Source organism: Carex rostrata, chromosome 1, assembly GCF_964058835.1.
Source record: "Carex rostrata chromosome 1, lpCarRost1.2, whole genome shotgun sequence".
Classification (NCBI taxonomy): Eukaryota; Viridiplantae; Streptophyta; class Magnoliopsida; order Poales; family Cyperaceae; genus Carex; species Carex rostrata.
The window spans coordinates 13,495,800-13,511,976 of NC_135918.1; the positions used below are offsets into that span (position 1 = coordinate 13,495,800).

At 35.7% G+C, this 16,177-nt stretch overlaps 1 protein-coding gene across 1 annotated transcript; it reads left to right on the plus strand.

The window, feature by feature from the left end:
- Positions 1-11,980: 11,980 nt before the first annotated feature.
- Positions 11,981-13,531, plus strand: LOC144557501 (allene oxide synthase 4-like). Its single transcript, XM_078306409.1, has one exon. It carries the CDS (start codon positions 12,030-12,032, stop codon positions 13,470-13,472), a length of 1,443 nt encoding a protein of 480 aa, XP_078162535.1. The 5' UTR covers positions 11,981-12,029; the 3' UTR covers positions 13,473-13,531.
- The last annotated feature ends 2,646 nt before the right edge of the window (positions 13,532-16,177 follow it).

Sequence of the window (16,177 nt, forward strand, 5' to 3'; positions counted from 1 at the left end):
ATTGTTCCTCTTCAGAGATAGTAAAGTCTCGAGATTCTCTAAGTAATTCCAAATCATGTAAACTAGTAAGAAGGTATTGTTTCTCTTTTCTACTAGCCCCATAAAATTTTTTGGCCCAACCCCTAATTTTTCTCCTGACATGTTTAAGTTTATCATTCCAGGATTGAGCAATATCAGGTAACTTAAGGGGGCTTTCCTGCCACCATTTGGGTAACAATCTAAGGAAATCTGCTTGTTCAAGCCAGAGAGGATCAAACTTAAAGGTTTGGGGAATAACAGCAGGGGTGTCATGTGTTTGCAGGACAAGGGGACAATGGTCAGAGAGAGTACTACCTAGATCTGAGATAGAGCTATGAGGGTATGTGAGATCCCAATCTAAAGAGGTGAAAATTCTGTCTAGAAGAGCAAACTGTCTTCCATTGGTCCACGTGAATTTGCGAGTGGTCAGTTTATGTTCTACCAAAAGGTGATCTTGGACAAAATCATTAAACAGTCTACTAATGCCTATGTCAAAATTGGATCCAGATTTTTCTTGAGGTGTCCTAATGGAATTGAAATCACCACACAACAACCAAAATGGCTGGGAGGTCTCACCAAGGTGAGTGAGTTCCTCCCAGAATGCTGTTTTGTGTCGGCGTAATACTGGACCATAGACAATAGTTAATTGCCAAATGATATTGTCTTCTTTGCATTCTAGGATTATATTCAAACAGAACCTATGTAAAGAATGACTAGAAACCTTAAGTTTATTGCTATCTGCCCCAAAAAGAATTCCACCCGATTTACCAATGGAAGGGACCCATAACCAAATATCAAAATGACTAGATATGCTATTTAAACATCTATTCGTAAAAGTTTCCTTCTTAGTTTCCTGGATGGCTACCATATCTATGTGATTATCTATTATCATGTCTCTAAGTCTTTGTCTCTTAATGCTAGAATTAAGACCCCTACTGTTCCAATTAAGGAGTTTCATGATGGAACTACTAAACTCTCACTATGATTACCACTAAGATCTCTTATTTCTAAGGTAACTGGTCTACTATCTATCTTAGCTTGATATTGTAAATTCTTAACTACTAATTCAAAACTACTTCTATCCATTGTCTTAATTTGTTCTATCAGTGTTCTACAATCCTCCTGAGAGTGTCCTAATCTGATGTTATATACCTGAAATAAGTTGACTATTTGATCTATACTAAGTCTAGAATAGGGAAATGTATTTAAAAGAGGTATACTACCTGAAGCCTGAGAGCTACCAGCGGTGACTTGTTTCCTTTTCCGTGCTTTACTCATGGTAGATGCAGGGTCAGCTTGATTAGTGACCCTTAGACTCCTCCTTGGTCCATGTTGTAAAGGAGCCTCAGGGGTTGGTATGCTGGGGTGTTCATTCTCAGAATCAGAGAGTGGAATAGGTTGAGCAGGGGATGCGCCAGGAGCAGATTTTAAAGCGGCAGCTTTAAGTCGAGCACTACTGCGAGACGCAGGGCCACTAGAGTGAGAACCAGCATTCTTCACATCAAAGGAGACTTTCTTGTTGACTGAAAGGGATGATGTTTTCTTGGGTTTCCTCCCCCAAGTGTATTTCTTCTTGTCTCCTTTTGGGGGATATTTGGCCAGTCTTTCAGCCCACATTTGCTGATTTGGGGTAAGTTCTGGTTGAGTAGTGTTTGTACCGGTTGCGGTGGTGTTACGTTTGGCAGTAATAGGAGGATTAGGAGTACGTTTCTTAACCAATTCTGAGAGAGGAGTGTTGTCTTCACTATCAGAGGTATGAATGGGTGTATTGGGTGAAAAGGCTGATGTGGTGTTGTCAGGGGAAACAGTTACCTTAGCAGAAGCAGTTGGGGCAGGTTCTGTTACAGGCAAAGGCATGTCTGCAACTGATAGAGATGGGGGTACAGGAGAGTGAGGGGATTTTGGTGATTCAGTTGCAGGTATGGTAACTGGTATATTCAGAGGTTCACTATCTTTCATAATGGTAGGCTGGGGTGGTGGTGGGGGAGGGGGGGGAGTGAGGTTGGAGGTGGGGGTGGTACCAGTGGCCTGGTTCTGGTATGTCAGCAGGAGAGGTAAAATTGTAGAAGAGGCATCTACATCGGAATTGAATTGACTGGGTCCTGCGCCAGAGAGCTGAGATACTTGTTTAACCCATACGACAAATTCTTGTTGTAAAGCTTGGAGTTCATCTTCTTCCGACATAGGTTTTTTCCCTTTGCGATCTAGTATAACTATCTCGGGAGGGTCTGGCACAGATACCGAGCTGTGAGTGCGACCACCAGGAGGAGGAGGACCGGCAGGAGGGAAAGGAGCACCTGCATGACCAGTGCCAAAGAGGTTTGGTTCTACACCCCCTGAACCAGTAGTAGTATTGTTGCCAGAGTTGTCAGTATTGGGTTTCTGACCAAACTCAGTCCCATTCGGATATGGCCGACCATCTCTCCGGCGTGCCCAGGCATTCAGATTCTCTGTTTGAGGAGTTTCAATCTCAATTTCAAGCTCATACATCGATCGACGACCATCGATCTGTCGGAGAGGGACCAGATGCTGTTTAGGAATACGGTTCCTATCACACACTTCCATTTTCAGTCTAAGAAACCGGACATCATAACCATTGTCCGTTGCTGTATCGATCTCCAGAAGGAAAGCACCAAACGGGTTGAAAATGTGTTCAATTTCAACCCATTCGTTCATCACCATGGGGAAGCCATAAACGCGGATCCAGATGACATCGAGGGGCATTCCTTCACTAAACTCTCGTTCCCACGCAATAACTGGAAACTTGACCGCCTCGAGGTGCAGGAAACCCCGTGTTGTCAGCGATTCGAGCCATGGTTTGTTCGGAGCTTTGATCAGGTATTTGAACTCGTCAAACACCGCAACGATCCAGTTATATTCACGATGTGCTTTGCGTAACTCAGCTTCAACTTTCCCGGGACCCCAGGCAGCAATATCGTCCAAGACAAAGCTCTGGAGAAGCGCCGCCTCGACTGCCAGTGATCTGGGGGTAGCAACGAGTTGTGTGATCGGAGCAAGGTAAGCCATCGGAGTAGCCGATGCAGTGACAGATCGATCGACTGGTTTGGCGACACGCAATCGCTGGAGAGGTCCAACGGAGGGACGGGAAAGGAGAGGATTGTGGTTGTGACTATTCGTCTTCGCGGAATCCGAATATCTAGGGTTAGGTGGAGGATTGTCCCGCTTTTTCTTCACGGGGCGATTGTACGCGGTGCAAAATTTCCCTTTATGCCCAAAGTTGTTGCACACAAAACAAAGCTGTGCATTACGACACTGTTGAATCACATGCCCTTTGGATCCACATCGAAGACATATAGGACTGTGTGTCGTAGATCGAGCTCGTATATCCTGTACACGTCGATGGATCAATGTCGCTCGCGATTCACCACGTATGACCTGGTGTTGTGGTATCGGACGAACAGGTTTAGTCAGTAAGGCTGTGCGACATGGGCCTGGCGCCATTGATGGCCCAGCAGAGCTCGAATTAGTGCCCAAAGCCTTAGAGTACAATTTCTGTAGTTGACAAGCCCGTGAACGCGACATCAGGAGGAGAGGTAGATTTGGATCTACAATTGCCAGAATTTTCTATGAGTTTTCTCTGTGGATTTTCTCTTCTTTTTTTCGCTTTTTTCTTTTTGATTTGTCTCTTTTTCTGTTTTTTTTTTTTTCTCAAAATCGCCTAGTTATGAACATAAAAAAATGTAATATACATGATATATTCTAGCCTAGTTATCTGGGCTTCATATAGCCCATTCGTTCAATACAGGCTCATATGATAAATTGGGCCTAACTAACATATATACAAGGTTTTTTTTATTTATCGTTTTCAAATTATTCACCAATCTGTACTGCTATCTTTTTAAAAGATCTGGCAGTAGCTGTCAGATGTATTATTGATATAGCAAATTGCTTACAGCTGACAACCTACAAGTTATTGGTTCATCCTAATTGTATAGGATCCATTCATCCTACTGCATGTTGCAACAGTAGCATGCAACCACTTGTATTACATGCATTTCAACAGTAACAATATTGTAACCACAGCTCCATTTCTTCTTTAATTCTCATTGCCAGGATCTTTGCTTCCAGCCTCTGTTCTCTGAAGATGATAGCATTTCTGTTTTTCCAAATGTTCCAAATGGTACAGGAGAATCTCGACGCCCATTCTTTCTTCTTCATATATTCCCCCCTGTGATTTTACCAGACTCCAAGACTGGTCCCACACTTGTATGACTGTTCCTGCGATTTTTATAAGCAGGATGGAAATGTTTATATTTGATTAAATTGGACCAAACCAAGTTTATATTTGATTAAATTGGACCAACTTTATATTTGAATAAATTGACCATATCAATTTTATATTTGAAGAGATACAGTAGACTATAATTTTATATTTGAATATATTAATTATCGGGTTAATAAGGAACTAAATTAATCTCATATCATGGGGTGCTCTAATCATAGACTAGATTAATAAAATAGAGTAATACTAGTGTTAAAAAGAAGAAAAAAAAAAAAACTAATGTATTTTTTATTTGAGAAATTACAGTAATAAGTAAAAGTTAAACATCAATTAAAAGAGACTATATATAATTAAGCTTGCACTTTATCATTAAAATATCGGAATAAAAATATATAACACATAATTTATCCATCATCTCTCTCAACAATTCAATAGCCTGTCAATAGATATACTCTGAACTAATATTTTCCCTCATTTGGGGATATCATATAGTTTTATTTTCTTTAGGTTACATAAATTTTTAATTTCATTTTAGTGCATATTCTTCCATTCTTTATAAGTATGGAAAGCTTAATTATTTCATATATGATACTTAGTTTTGTTCCTTTTACATATTTTTTTAAAGATAACAACGCACACTTTTAAATAATAATTCACATAACATAAAAAACAATATTACATATTATAATAATAATTGACATTCCTCAACATAACATAAAAATAAACTAAATAAAAAAGAATTATACAATAGTTGTTATATAATTTTAGATATATATGCTAGCTGGTTAAGTTTGCTGATGTCAACCGCCTACAAATAATGCTAGATATAATGCTAGATTTGCTCGTTAAGTTAACGTACCCATTATCATTATTAGATTTCTGGTTTGGCCTAGTCTTGACCTGACTCAGATATAAAAAAAAAATCCCAACAGGGCCACATGCCTCGTGGTGGAGTCCATCTCGGCATCTCTGCATCCAAGGCTGGTTTCTTCTCTGGATGATCTGTGGCTCTCACTTTTTTAATGTCCGTGTTGCCTCAATATGGTTAATTCGATCACATTAGCTATTCGCGAATAATTCGGATTTGAGCACTTTTCAAAGCAATCCACGTATTATTAGATTTCCCAAAAGAATTTCGAATTATTCGCTAATTTTATGAACTTTTTCCAAATTTTACATATTATTTACCAGTGTTTTAAATAGCGCGCTATAGCGTTTTCCGACCAAAAAAGCTATGGCGCTATTCCGCGCTATAGCGCCGCTATTTGAGCATAGCGCGATTTTTTTAACCCGTACGCTATTTCGCGATAAACGCTATTTAAACCATTGTTATTTACTAATTATTTCTGAAATATTTTTTGTTTTGTTTTTGTTTTTGTTTTTGTTTTTATTCTCTTGTGAGACTAAAATCTCTGATCTAGACTTAATATATAATTCCGAATTATTTTCCGAATTATTTACTAATTATTTCTTAATCACAAATTTGCCACTATCAAGTATCAACATTGCTACGTAATTTTGATTATACAGACGAGCATGACAGATCGAGAAAAGGATATCCATTTCGGTGGGGATGTATCTGGTGCGCGCTGCGTATGATTACAGCGCTTTACTTGACTGCGTTATTTTAATAATGAAGACGTCACTACAACAATGTAGATACTTTTTGCGAGAGAAAAAACAAATTTATGACGGTACTCCCTCGCGAAAAGTACCGTCGCAAAAAGAAAAAGCTGAAGAATGAGAGTAGTCCGTCGCAAAAAGTCACTTTTTTATCCTCGCGAAAAGTGTCTCGTTCTTGTTGTGCGTGTTGGCCTTATTATTTATACATTTTATTGATCGTTACGTTTCCACCATTAATTCCAACAAAGAAGACTTAATATTTCCAATTAACAAACAAGTCTTTCAAAGAATATTATCACTTGATCCCGTTGGATAAGAATAAGTGACTTTCCAAAGCTTTGACAGTAGAAAATATCTTATCAATTCAATTATGCATGTTATAATATATATGTTTTATATTCTCAAATTAAAATGCTGCATAAATTTTATTTATTTTACAAAATTCTTCGTTAATTCATAATAAAACTTTCGCATCTTTAAGTAGCTAGATGGGATGTGACATGGGCGGCAGGAGCATGGGCGCTGTGGAAGGAAAGGTACCGACGGACCTTCACACGGCAGATGAAACCAGAGCACATCTTAATCAATTCAGCGGCCATTGATATACATAACTGGTCTCATTTTATATAGGGAAAATCGAGCTAGGGTTGAGCGGAGAGAGGCGGGCTTAGATAGGTTCTTGGCCTTTCTAATTTTATTAGCAGGCCTTTCAGGCAAATGAGCTGTAATAATTAGACTAAAATCCGAATACCGTTGGTAATCGGTACTGTAAATACTTTTTCTTATCAATATACCTTTTAGTGGTCAACCACTACTAAACATAAAAAAAAAAAAAAAAGTAGCTAGAGGTCCTTATTTAGAATTTTTTTTTTTTCTTACACCGCCTGATCAGCCATTACTTAACTTAATCAAAGCGAAGAGAAATATATAGTGAAAAGATAAGCAAACCAACAAATGGAAATCAGAATTTGGACCCGCTTTAATTAATCTTTTGTTGTAAAACCTAATTAATATAATCATATTTTTTTAAAATAAAAATAAGGTTTAATATATAATCCGAATTTGCTTAGATATAATTTTCCAATATATATATAACTTGGATAATTTACTTAGAATTTGCTTTAATATCATCATCAGGACTTAGGCGACGACTAAATTAAAATCATATACCCTCGCAAGTAGCAACCATTCCAAAATCTGTATTGGCTTAGAGCTTATTGAACAATTATAACCAGTGTTCTAAATAGCGCGCTATAGCGTTTTTGGAGACCAAACGCTATGCTATGGCATTAAAACACGCTATTTGCGCTACAGACGCTATAGCGGTAATAGCGGTCCGCTATAGCGTATAGCGTGTAGCGCGCGTTATGCAACATTTGTTGTTTTTTTTTTTCAATTTATATGAGCTTTAAAATAAATAAATGGTGAAGATATTGTTTAATTTTGATGAATATTACATTATATCAAATTCAAGTCCGCTATAATAATTTTTTCATTTTGCTCTTGGTTTTTTTTTAACTGATGATAAATCAAATAAATAATTGCTAAATTATGAAAATTTTAGGGACTAACAAGAATTTCTTCAAGGATCATCTGTTTATTTTACTAGAAGTATGATTTTTTTTCTTTTCAATTTCTAGGTTATTTTGAAATTTAAATAGAAAAAAGATAAATTATGTTATGATGTTGAAGATATTTTAAATAGAAAAAGATCAATAGTTTATGATATTAGTATTACTATAGATATTTTGAGTCGCAATTTGGACTTTGTATTGGTTCAATATGAATATTATAATTTTTTAATCAATTTGATATTATTTATTGTTCTATGAGACTAAATAATGTTGATATTTAGTACAAATATATAATATAATTTTTATAAAAATAAAAAACGCTATTTGGAATAGCTTTCGCTATAGCATCGCTATTCGCTATAGCTTTTTTTGGAGGCTCCCCGCTATGACGCGATAAACGCTATTTAGAACCTTGATTATAACTTAGTTCCTGCGATTGGACACCCTTATATATATTATTGCGGTAGGATAATTATATGTTTCTTAATCAGACCAATTTAGTTGAAATTAGAGTTATAAATTTACTGGCTCCTGAAGACAGATTAAACTGTTCAACATTATCTTTTTCATGTACTTGGAGATTAAATTTTATATTTTTCAGAATATATTACTTTTTTAAGGCAGAAATTACTGTTTTTAAAAGGTCCAGAAACCTTTAGATTAATATATAACTTTTCTATCCACCTATTATTCTGATTATACACTTAGTGTAGCTAGTTTGATTTGAACATTATATATTTTACAAAAATGAAATTGTAAACCGCTAAAAAAAAAAAAAAAAAAAAACACTTCGTTATAAATTGCTCATTTATTTACGTGCGTACACCTTATTATAAATTTTATCATGTACCAAAGTACGTTAAAATTTGCCACAAATTAATATTCTGATTTCATATATTAAAAAAAAAGGAAGCTAACAACTGCTCCAAAAAAATCTCCGAACTCACTCCTCGAGTACTTCCTGTCCAACGTCCATGCCCAATCTTTTAAAGGTTTGTTTGCAAATATTTAAAGTGCTACTCACAAGACTTTAAACTACTGTCCATAAGAATTAAAATCCTGAAATTTGAGTATTTCAATTAAAAAAAAAAGAAAAATTACTTTTTACTCTCTTTTTTTCATCCGATCATTCTCGTCCATTTTTCTAATGATCTTTAATAAATTTTGCGAAACTATAAATACGGACGACTTCTACTCAATTTTCTATTTCAAATAAGATTCATTAAGAAATATTTTTGAGTTATATTTATGTCACATTTAATTTTTGGACATTTTTAATTCTCAAATCTTTAAACCTTTATCTACAATCTTTTAAAGTACTTGTGTCAATCTTTTTTACTTCTGTCTACAATCCTTAACTTATCAGTTTTTTTGTTTGCTTCACAAACCTTTAAGCCTAATTAAGTCTACAATTATTTAATGTACTCGTGTCAAGCCTTTAAGCCTCTATTTACAACCCTTAACTTATCATTTTTTTTTGTTTCCCAAGCATTTTAAACTTTATCTTCAACTATTTAGGATGTGCCCCAGAGATGGATAGAAGACCTTCATTAAAGGAAATGAATGAGAAAACTCAAAAATGACGGGCTGCCCTCATCTCTTACCTGCTCTAGAAGAGGAGAAACGGAGAGGGAGCAGAGGGGAGAAGTTATTGTTCAGAGGGGAAAAAGGAGAGGCGTAGTGTTGATTTTTGGCGGATCTTATCACCCCCGATTCGGAGTGTAAGATTTACTGTTCAGAGGTAGCGAACCCCCATTTCTCTTCCTCTCGTTCCTTCCCCTTCCTCTACGGATGCTATTTCTAGAGCACACCCTTAGAGGGTGTTCGGCAGCCCTCCTTAAGAGGGTGAGGATTAAAAGTTTAATTCTAAGGAGTACTTGTTCGGTAGAATGATAGGATTAAGAATTTAGACTTAGCATGATTAAATTAATGTTATAGTATGTAAAGACTTAGATACCCTTTTTTCTCAAATATTTTTCTTATCATCTAATGTAGTTATCCTCTCCAACAAATTACAAATAATTTGATTTACTGGTAAATTACAAGAACAAGTTAGAAGCAGAGGTGCTGGTACAAATTAATAATTGAGCACTCGCGTATTATCACTTTAACTCCCAAAATCTAATTTAAGTAAGTGTTTCCTGGATATAACTAGATTAGGTTCAATCACAAAGGAAATAAAAAAAAAAAAAATGTGTACTACGTGTGTAATTGTCCAAAGAAATTAAAAACAATTGGGGTTAACATATATACTAGTACCACATTAACCGGAATGAAAAGAAATTAAGCAAATTTTAAATTGGAGAAGAGAAACTGTGCTTCCACAGGACAAAATTCAGAAATTGACAAAAGAACATCAAAGTGTGTCTAAAAAAATTGCTCTTGCGAAAAATTGTGAGTTCAAAAAGGAAAATTTGCAAAGGGAATATCTGAAAATTAGATTTCATTAGCCAAAAAATTTGAATGTCTAAACAAAGACTTTGGTACCAACTGGTACTAATGACAGAGACAACGACACACAAGAGGAAAATCAGTTCTAGCACAGCAAAAATAAAGAAAATTTGAGTAATATTCAAAAACTTGCAAGAACAGGTACCATGAAGAGAAATAATGGATTATACTTATCAAAATGGATCTCAAAAGATAGAGCATTTCAAGGGAAAGCTTGCAGTGACATTAGTTTTCGAGATAACCATCCGATTATCATGGATTTATGCCAAAGAAAGAAGGAAGTATATTTTGGAAGATGGGATTTTGTGCAGGTGAGAGAGAAAGAGTGGGATATAAAAAATTATTAAAAAATGAGATCTCCTTAAGAAACATGGGTAAAATAGGAAATAAAAGGTCAAAATATGCTCTAAGGAGGTCTGTAAGGAACCGTTTTTCTCAAGGAGAGGGGAAGGCCTCCTTAGTTAAGGAGGTCACTAATCTCAGCTAAGGCAGTGTTGTTCGGTTGACTTAAGGCTCTAAGAAAGACTAAGGAACCTTAATCCATCTTGCCGAACAGGTACTTAAAGTACTCATTTCAAAGCTTTACACCTTACATGTAAATAATCAATTTTTTTTGTGATAGTACAAACCCAGAGGTACTTTAAATTTTGCTTCTTAAGCCTTTAAACCTATGTTTACAACTCTTAAAAACACTTGTGTCAAAGTCAAACCTTTAAAAGAAAGTACAATATTCAATCATCATATAAATATGTACAAGCAAGCCTTTCAACCTATTATTTAAAACTCACGTATCAAGCATTTAAAGCTAACATTTCAAACTGCAAGATACAGTGACGAAATTAAGAGAAATCTGCATGTTGCAATCAAATTTGACACTATTTACAAAAAAAAATTCAATAAAAGATATACAATCAGATGCATTCAGATGAACTTTGTATTGATCAGAAACAAAATGGAGAAGAATTGAGATCTATTATATATGTGTCAGCAACGATCGATGTACGACTTGTGGGGCGTTAGAGTACAAGAGCTTGGGAGGGCGTAACATTATTCATTAAAACAATATCATTTCCATTAAAATTTTCATCGCGGAACATTATGTCTATCTCTTTGTCTCTTACATATAAAATTACCTAGTTGCACCTATTTTAGTCATTCAAATGGAGGCCGGTGCTTTATTTTGAATTAATTATCGCCCGCCAACCAATGATGGGCTGTGTATGGAATTTTTTTTTTTTAATTTATGCGTTCAAGGTCTCTATAGTAAACGCTGCAATTAATGTACAAATATATATAATGATATTGCTTGTGTATCATTCAATTAAAATATAACAGTTCAAATAATAATGGGATCCTTCAAGGAACATTCATCGGATTTCGGATCCTATGAAAGCTAGTTCAAGAGACAGGAATGCTCTGTTCATAGGGGTGTCAATGATACCCTTTTAACCATTTACCCGACTCCTACTATATTCGATAAGACGGGTATAGATAAAACATAATAAAACTAATTATATATTAGTATTATTCGTTATTCATTCGCTACTGTTTCGTTATCTGATAATTTTAACGGATAAGAGGAGGGTAGGGTAAGATCAATTCTTTATGGGTAAGGATAAGATATGAGTGAGGTCATTCTTAGTAAGTATGGGTATGAAAATGTTTCACCTTATCTGTATCGCACTATTGACATCCCTATCTGTTCATGGGGCAAAAACAAATTATTTATATATTTGGCCCATTTGTAATTTATTAAGAAAGAGAAGACATGACTTAGCCATCAATTGTAGTTAACAATGTATTAAATTAAATAATGGAACTTGAAACGTACATAGGCGTTTACCATGTATATTGGAACAAGTGGAACTTTTTTAGTAATAAGGCATTTGATTGGTAAACGATGCAATCATGCATTATGGCCCTTATGGTTTTGTTTTTAATTTATTTTAGATTGGTTTAAAGAAATACTGTTAAGAATAGAACAGGAAAAATATCAAGTCCCTTCATTTCTGCTATAAATACTGGTGCCCTTTTAGCATGAAAGTCTTCGTGTAGCTCTAGAACTCAAAAACCTTGTAATTAAAACCAAAATCATAAATATTAGCTAGCAAGCTAATTAAATGGCCAACTCAACCATATCTAGCCTACCGATCAAACCGATTCCGGGTAGCTACGGCATCCCCATCATCTCTTCGATCTATGACCGTCTACATTATTTTTATTTCCAAGGCCATATGGACTACTTCAAATCACTCATGACCAAGAACAATTCGACAGTCGTGCGAACAAACATGGCTCCTGGCGCGTTCATAGCTCACAACCCCCGTGTCATTGCAGTTCTCGATGCAAAGAGCTTTCGTGTACTTTTCGACCCGTCAAAGGTTGAAAAGAAAAACACTTTCACCGGTTTATACATTCCGTCCCTCACTCTGTACTCAGGCATCCGCCCAATGGCCTACCTCGACACCACTGAGGAACTGCACACCTCTCTCAAATCTTTTGCATTTCACATGTTGGCATCTCGCAAGACAGAGTTCATACCCAGCTACCATAAAGCATACTCTTCTCTTTTTGATACAGTCGAAGCAAAGTTAGCCTCTGGCCCCGTGGAGTTCAACGCCCTTAACCAATCAACTGCCTTCGATTTCACATGCAACGCATTCCTTGGTGCTGTGCCGAGTGATGTAATCGGTCCCTCGGCATCTAATAAGGCCGCAACATGGCTGCTTTTGCAACTCCACCCGGTAGCAAGCCACCTCAGTAAGTTTCTCCCATGGCCTATTGAGGACCTCCTCTTGCATTGCTTCCAACTTCCACCATTCCTCGCCCATCGTGACTATGAAGCTCTTGAGGACTTCTTCTCCAAATCTGGTGAGTCTTTGCTAAATGATGCCACCGAGAAGTTCGGGCTGTCACGTCATGTGGCACTTCACAACCTAATTTTTATGATCACATTCAATGCAAATGCTGGTTTCAAGATCTTCATGACGATCCTCCTCAAATGGCTCACGCTTGCTGGGGCAACTCTGCACGGCCAACTGGCACAAGAAATCCGGTCGGTGGTTCAGTCATCGAATGGCATAATTACCTTTGCTGCTCTCGAGAAAATGGAGCTTACCAAATCAGTCGTCTGGGAAGCATTGCGCCTAGACCCACCTGTAGAGAATCAATTTGGAAATGCAAGAACCGATCTCGTAATAGAGAGCCATGACACAGCTTTCAAAGTAAAGAAAGGTGAGATGATATACGGGTACCAACCTCTGGCGATGAGGGACGAGAAAGTATTTAAAAATGCTGAAGATTTCATAGCCGACCGATTTGTTGGTGATGAAGGAAAGAAGTTGTTGGAGTATGTGTACTGGTCGAACGGGCCCGAGACAGTTGAGCCGACAGTGGGCGACAAGCAGTGCCCGGGAAAGGACATGGTGGTTTTGGTTGGTCGATTGTTCGTTGTGAATCTATTCCTTCGTTACGACTCATTCTCGGCAGTGCATGATGGAATGCTGCTCGGGCTCGAGCCGAGGATCGTAATAAAATCTCTCAACAAAAAATCAGATCAATGAACACAGAGTAATTCGTAATCTCTTTGTTTTGTTTTTAATTAACGTTCTGTGTATTTTTTTAAAAAAATTGGATAAACGTAACAATATATTAGTGTTCCAAATGATCTGCAATTTCTACGGTTGTTAGGAATGTGCGTCAACACATTGGGCTCGATTGGATGTGACTTAAAAAGTAAAGGAAGATTAAGTTGCTTACTTCAAATTAAGGTGACTTAAGTTATTATTGTTTGGTTGAAGTTTGTTACTTAAGGAATGTATTAAGTTATTCTTCTTTAGTTAGAATTTATTACTTAAGATATGACTTAAGCTATTCTTGTTTGGTTGAATCTTATTGTTGCATTTATATGCATATTATTGATTATAAAATGTATTTTTAAATTCAAGATGGCAATTTAATTAATGTTATGTATTTTTTCTTGTCAGAATTTTTTTCCTATAATTATGTCCATTTGTTGAATTATAATTAAAAATTAAAAAGTAGCTAGCAATATCCAATATAGAAACTAATATACACACCACTCAGAACTGCATGCTTCTATCAGGTTAAAACTGGATTTGTTAACAAATTTCATACCAATAGAGACTGGCACAATAGAAGAAACACCAATACATTTAGTGGTTACATATCGATAGAATATAAACATTATTCTATCTGTATGGTACCCATTACCGATAGGAGGATTTCTTTTTTCCTATTGATAATGGTTACCATACCAACAAATGTTAGAAGCTGTTCTTCTAGCATGTAGAGCATTCAAAAATACACAGAATTGACACAAATTTCAATTTATTTGAATTTTTCTATATTTAGTTATGAATTTTCAAAGTTCAGTTTTTGAAAAAAATTTAAACATTCATAACTTTTGCTAGGAAAGTCGGATTTGGGCGTATGACCACTTTTCGGAAAGGGGGAGATGAGACGGATCCGATTTTGTCTTGGTAGTACACCGGGCATCGTCGCATCGGAAGCATCAGAATTTAAACATCGTTTAGTGCCTCAAAAATTCAGTTTAAGTTTTCGTTCAACAGTAGGCATACAACGATAATCGGTATTTTGTTTATAAATGTCGTTTAGTTTTTTTTTTATAATATATGTATATATAATGAGTACGGCTAACGCCCTTCCTCTAGTATATCAACAATATGCTTCCGACCTTCAAAATCTATCGAATCGACTTCAAATGACAAATCTAAACTGTTCAAACCAATGTCCTTAACAAGAGCTTCGTTTCCATATAAAAAAAATTTATGTTTCAAATTTATTTACTATCAAGTCAAGCGGTCAAAATATGAAGGATTTTGTGCGCATTTTAATGCACTATTTTGCTCATTTTTTGACCACTTGACTTGATAGTAAATAAATTCGAAACTTAAATTTTTTTAATATGGAAACGAAGCTCTCGTTAAAAAGATTGATTTGAACGGTTCGGATTTTTCATTTGAACCCGATTCGATAGATTTTAGAGGCCGAAAGCATATTGTTGATATACTAGTGGAAGCGCGTTAGCCGTACTCTATATATAATATAATATATGTATATGTACATGTATATATAATATATGTATATGTATATATAAAATGATATTGATAATTATTAAAATGACAATAATTTAAAATGATATTGATAAAATGTATACCAAAATATAATGCTAGAACATTTTTATTGTATTATTAAATAATTTTGACGAATTAAATTGTATAGTTGAACATGTATGTTGCATCAATGACTTATGTCAAACATGCATGACCATAGAACATCAACTCTTGTTGGGTGAGTTAATGAAGGAACAAAGACAAATGTCGTCCGTTGGTCGATCGAAACCGTTTAAATTAAATAGCACTGCATTTACTATCTTGCATCCAATTTTGATCAAAATTTATTTTTAGTAACCCATCCATCTAATTGACCGAATATTGAAGCATCGTATGGCCATAAACACTTCGTGTTCGATCGAAGATCATACATAATAAAATTTCAGAACTTTTAGGTTTGTTACGTTCAATGTTCTCTTTTGATCATTTTAAAACAGATTTAGAATGATTTCACTGCAGATCGACTGTTAATTTCTTGCGTGAAAATGAACGGTCCGAAATATTTTCTAAATTTGAAGGGGCATGTAATGATGGAAGTCTATAAAATATGACATGTAAAGTATTATTTGGCTATATAAGATATTAAAAAAAAATTGAATTTTTTTCATATGTATTGTTGTACATGCATTGTGTGATTAGTAAATACCAAACTTTCATACCGTCTGATAAGTGAAAGATAGTTCTCAGGTTATAATATCTATGTTTAGATAATTACCATTAGGATCGGTTGTATAAAGATAGTTCTGATTAGATAATATCTATGTTTCGAAATAACCGATCTTGATAACTCCCTATATAATCTGCTTAGGGTTCTTATTTTCATTTCGCGCTTCTCATTTTCAACTTAGCGTCTCTCTCTCTTTGTGTCTCCGTCTCTCCCTCTTAAATCCTCAGACCTCCGTGTCTCTCTCTCTCTCTGTCTCCGTCTCTCCCTCTCCTCCGTGTCTCTCTCCCTCTCCTCCGTGTCTCTCTCTCTCTCTCTTTGTCTCCGTCTCTCCCTCTCAAAGCCGAGCCTCTCGCACCTCCGGCTCAATTGTGTTAGTTTTTAATTTTTTATTGTTTCAAAAATTAATTAATGGTGTTTGTATATTGTTTTACAGTCTTGAGAACAT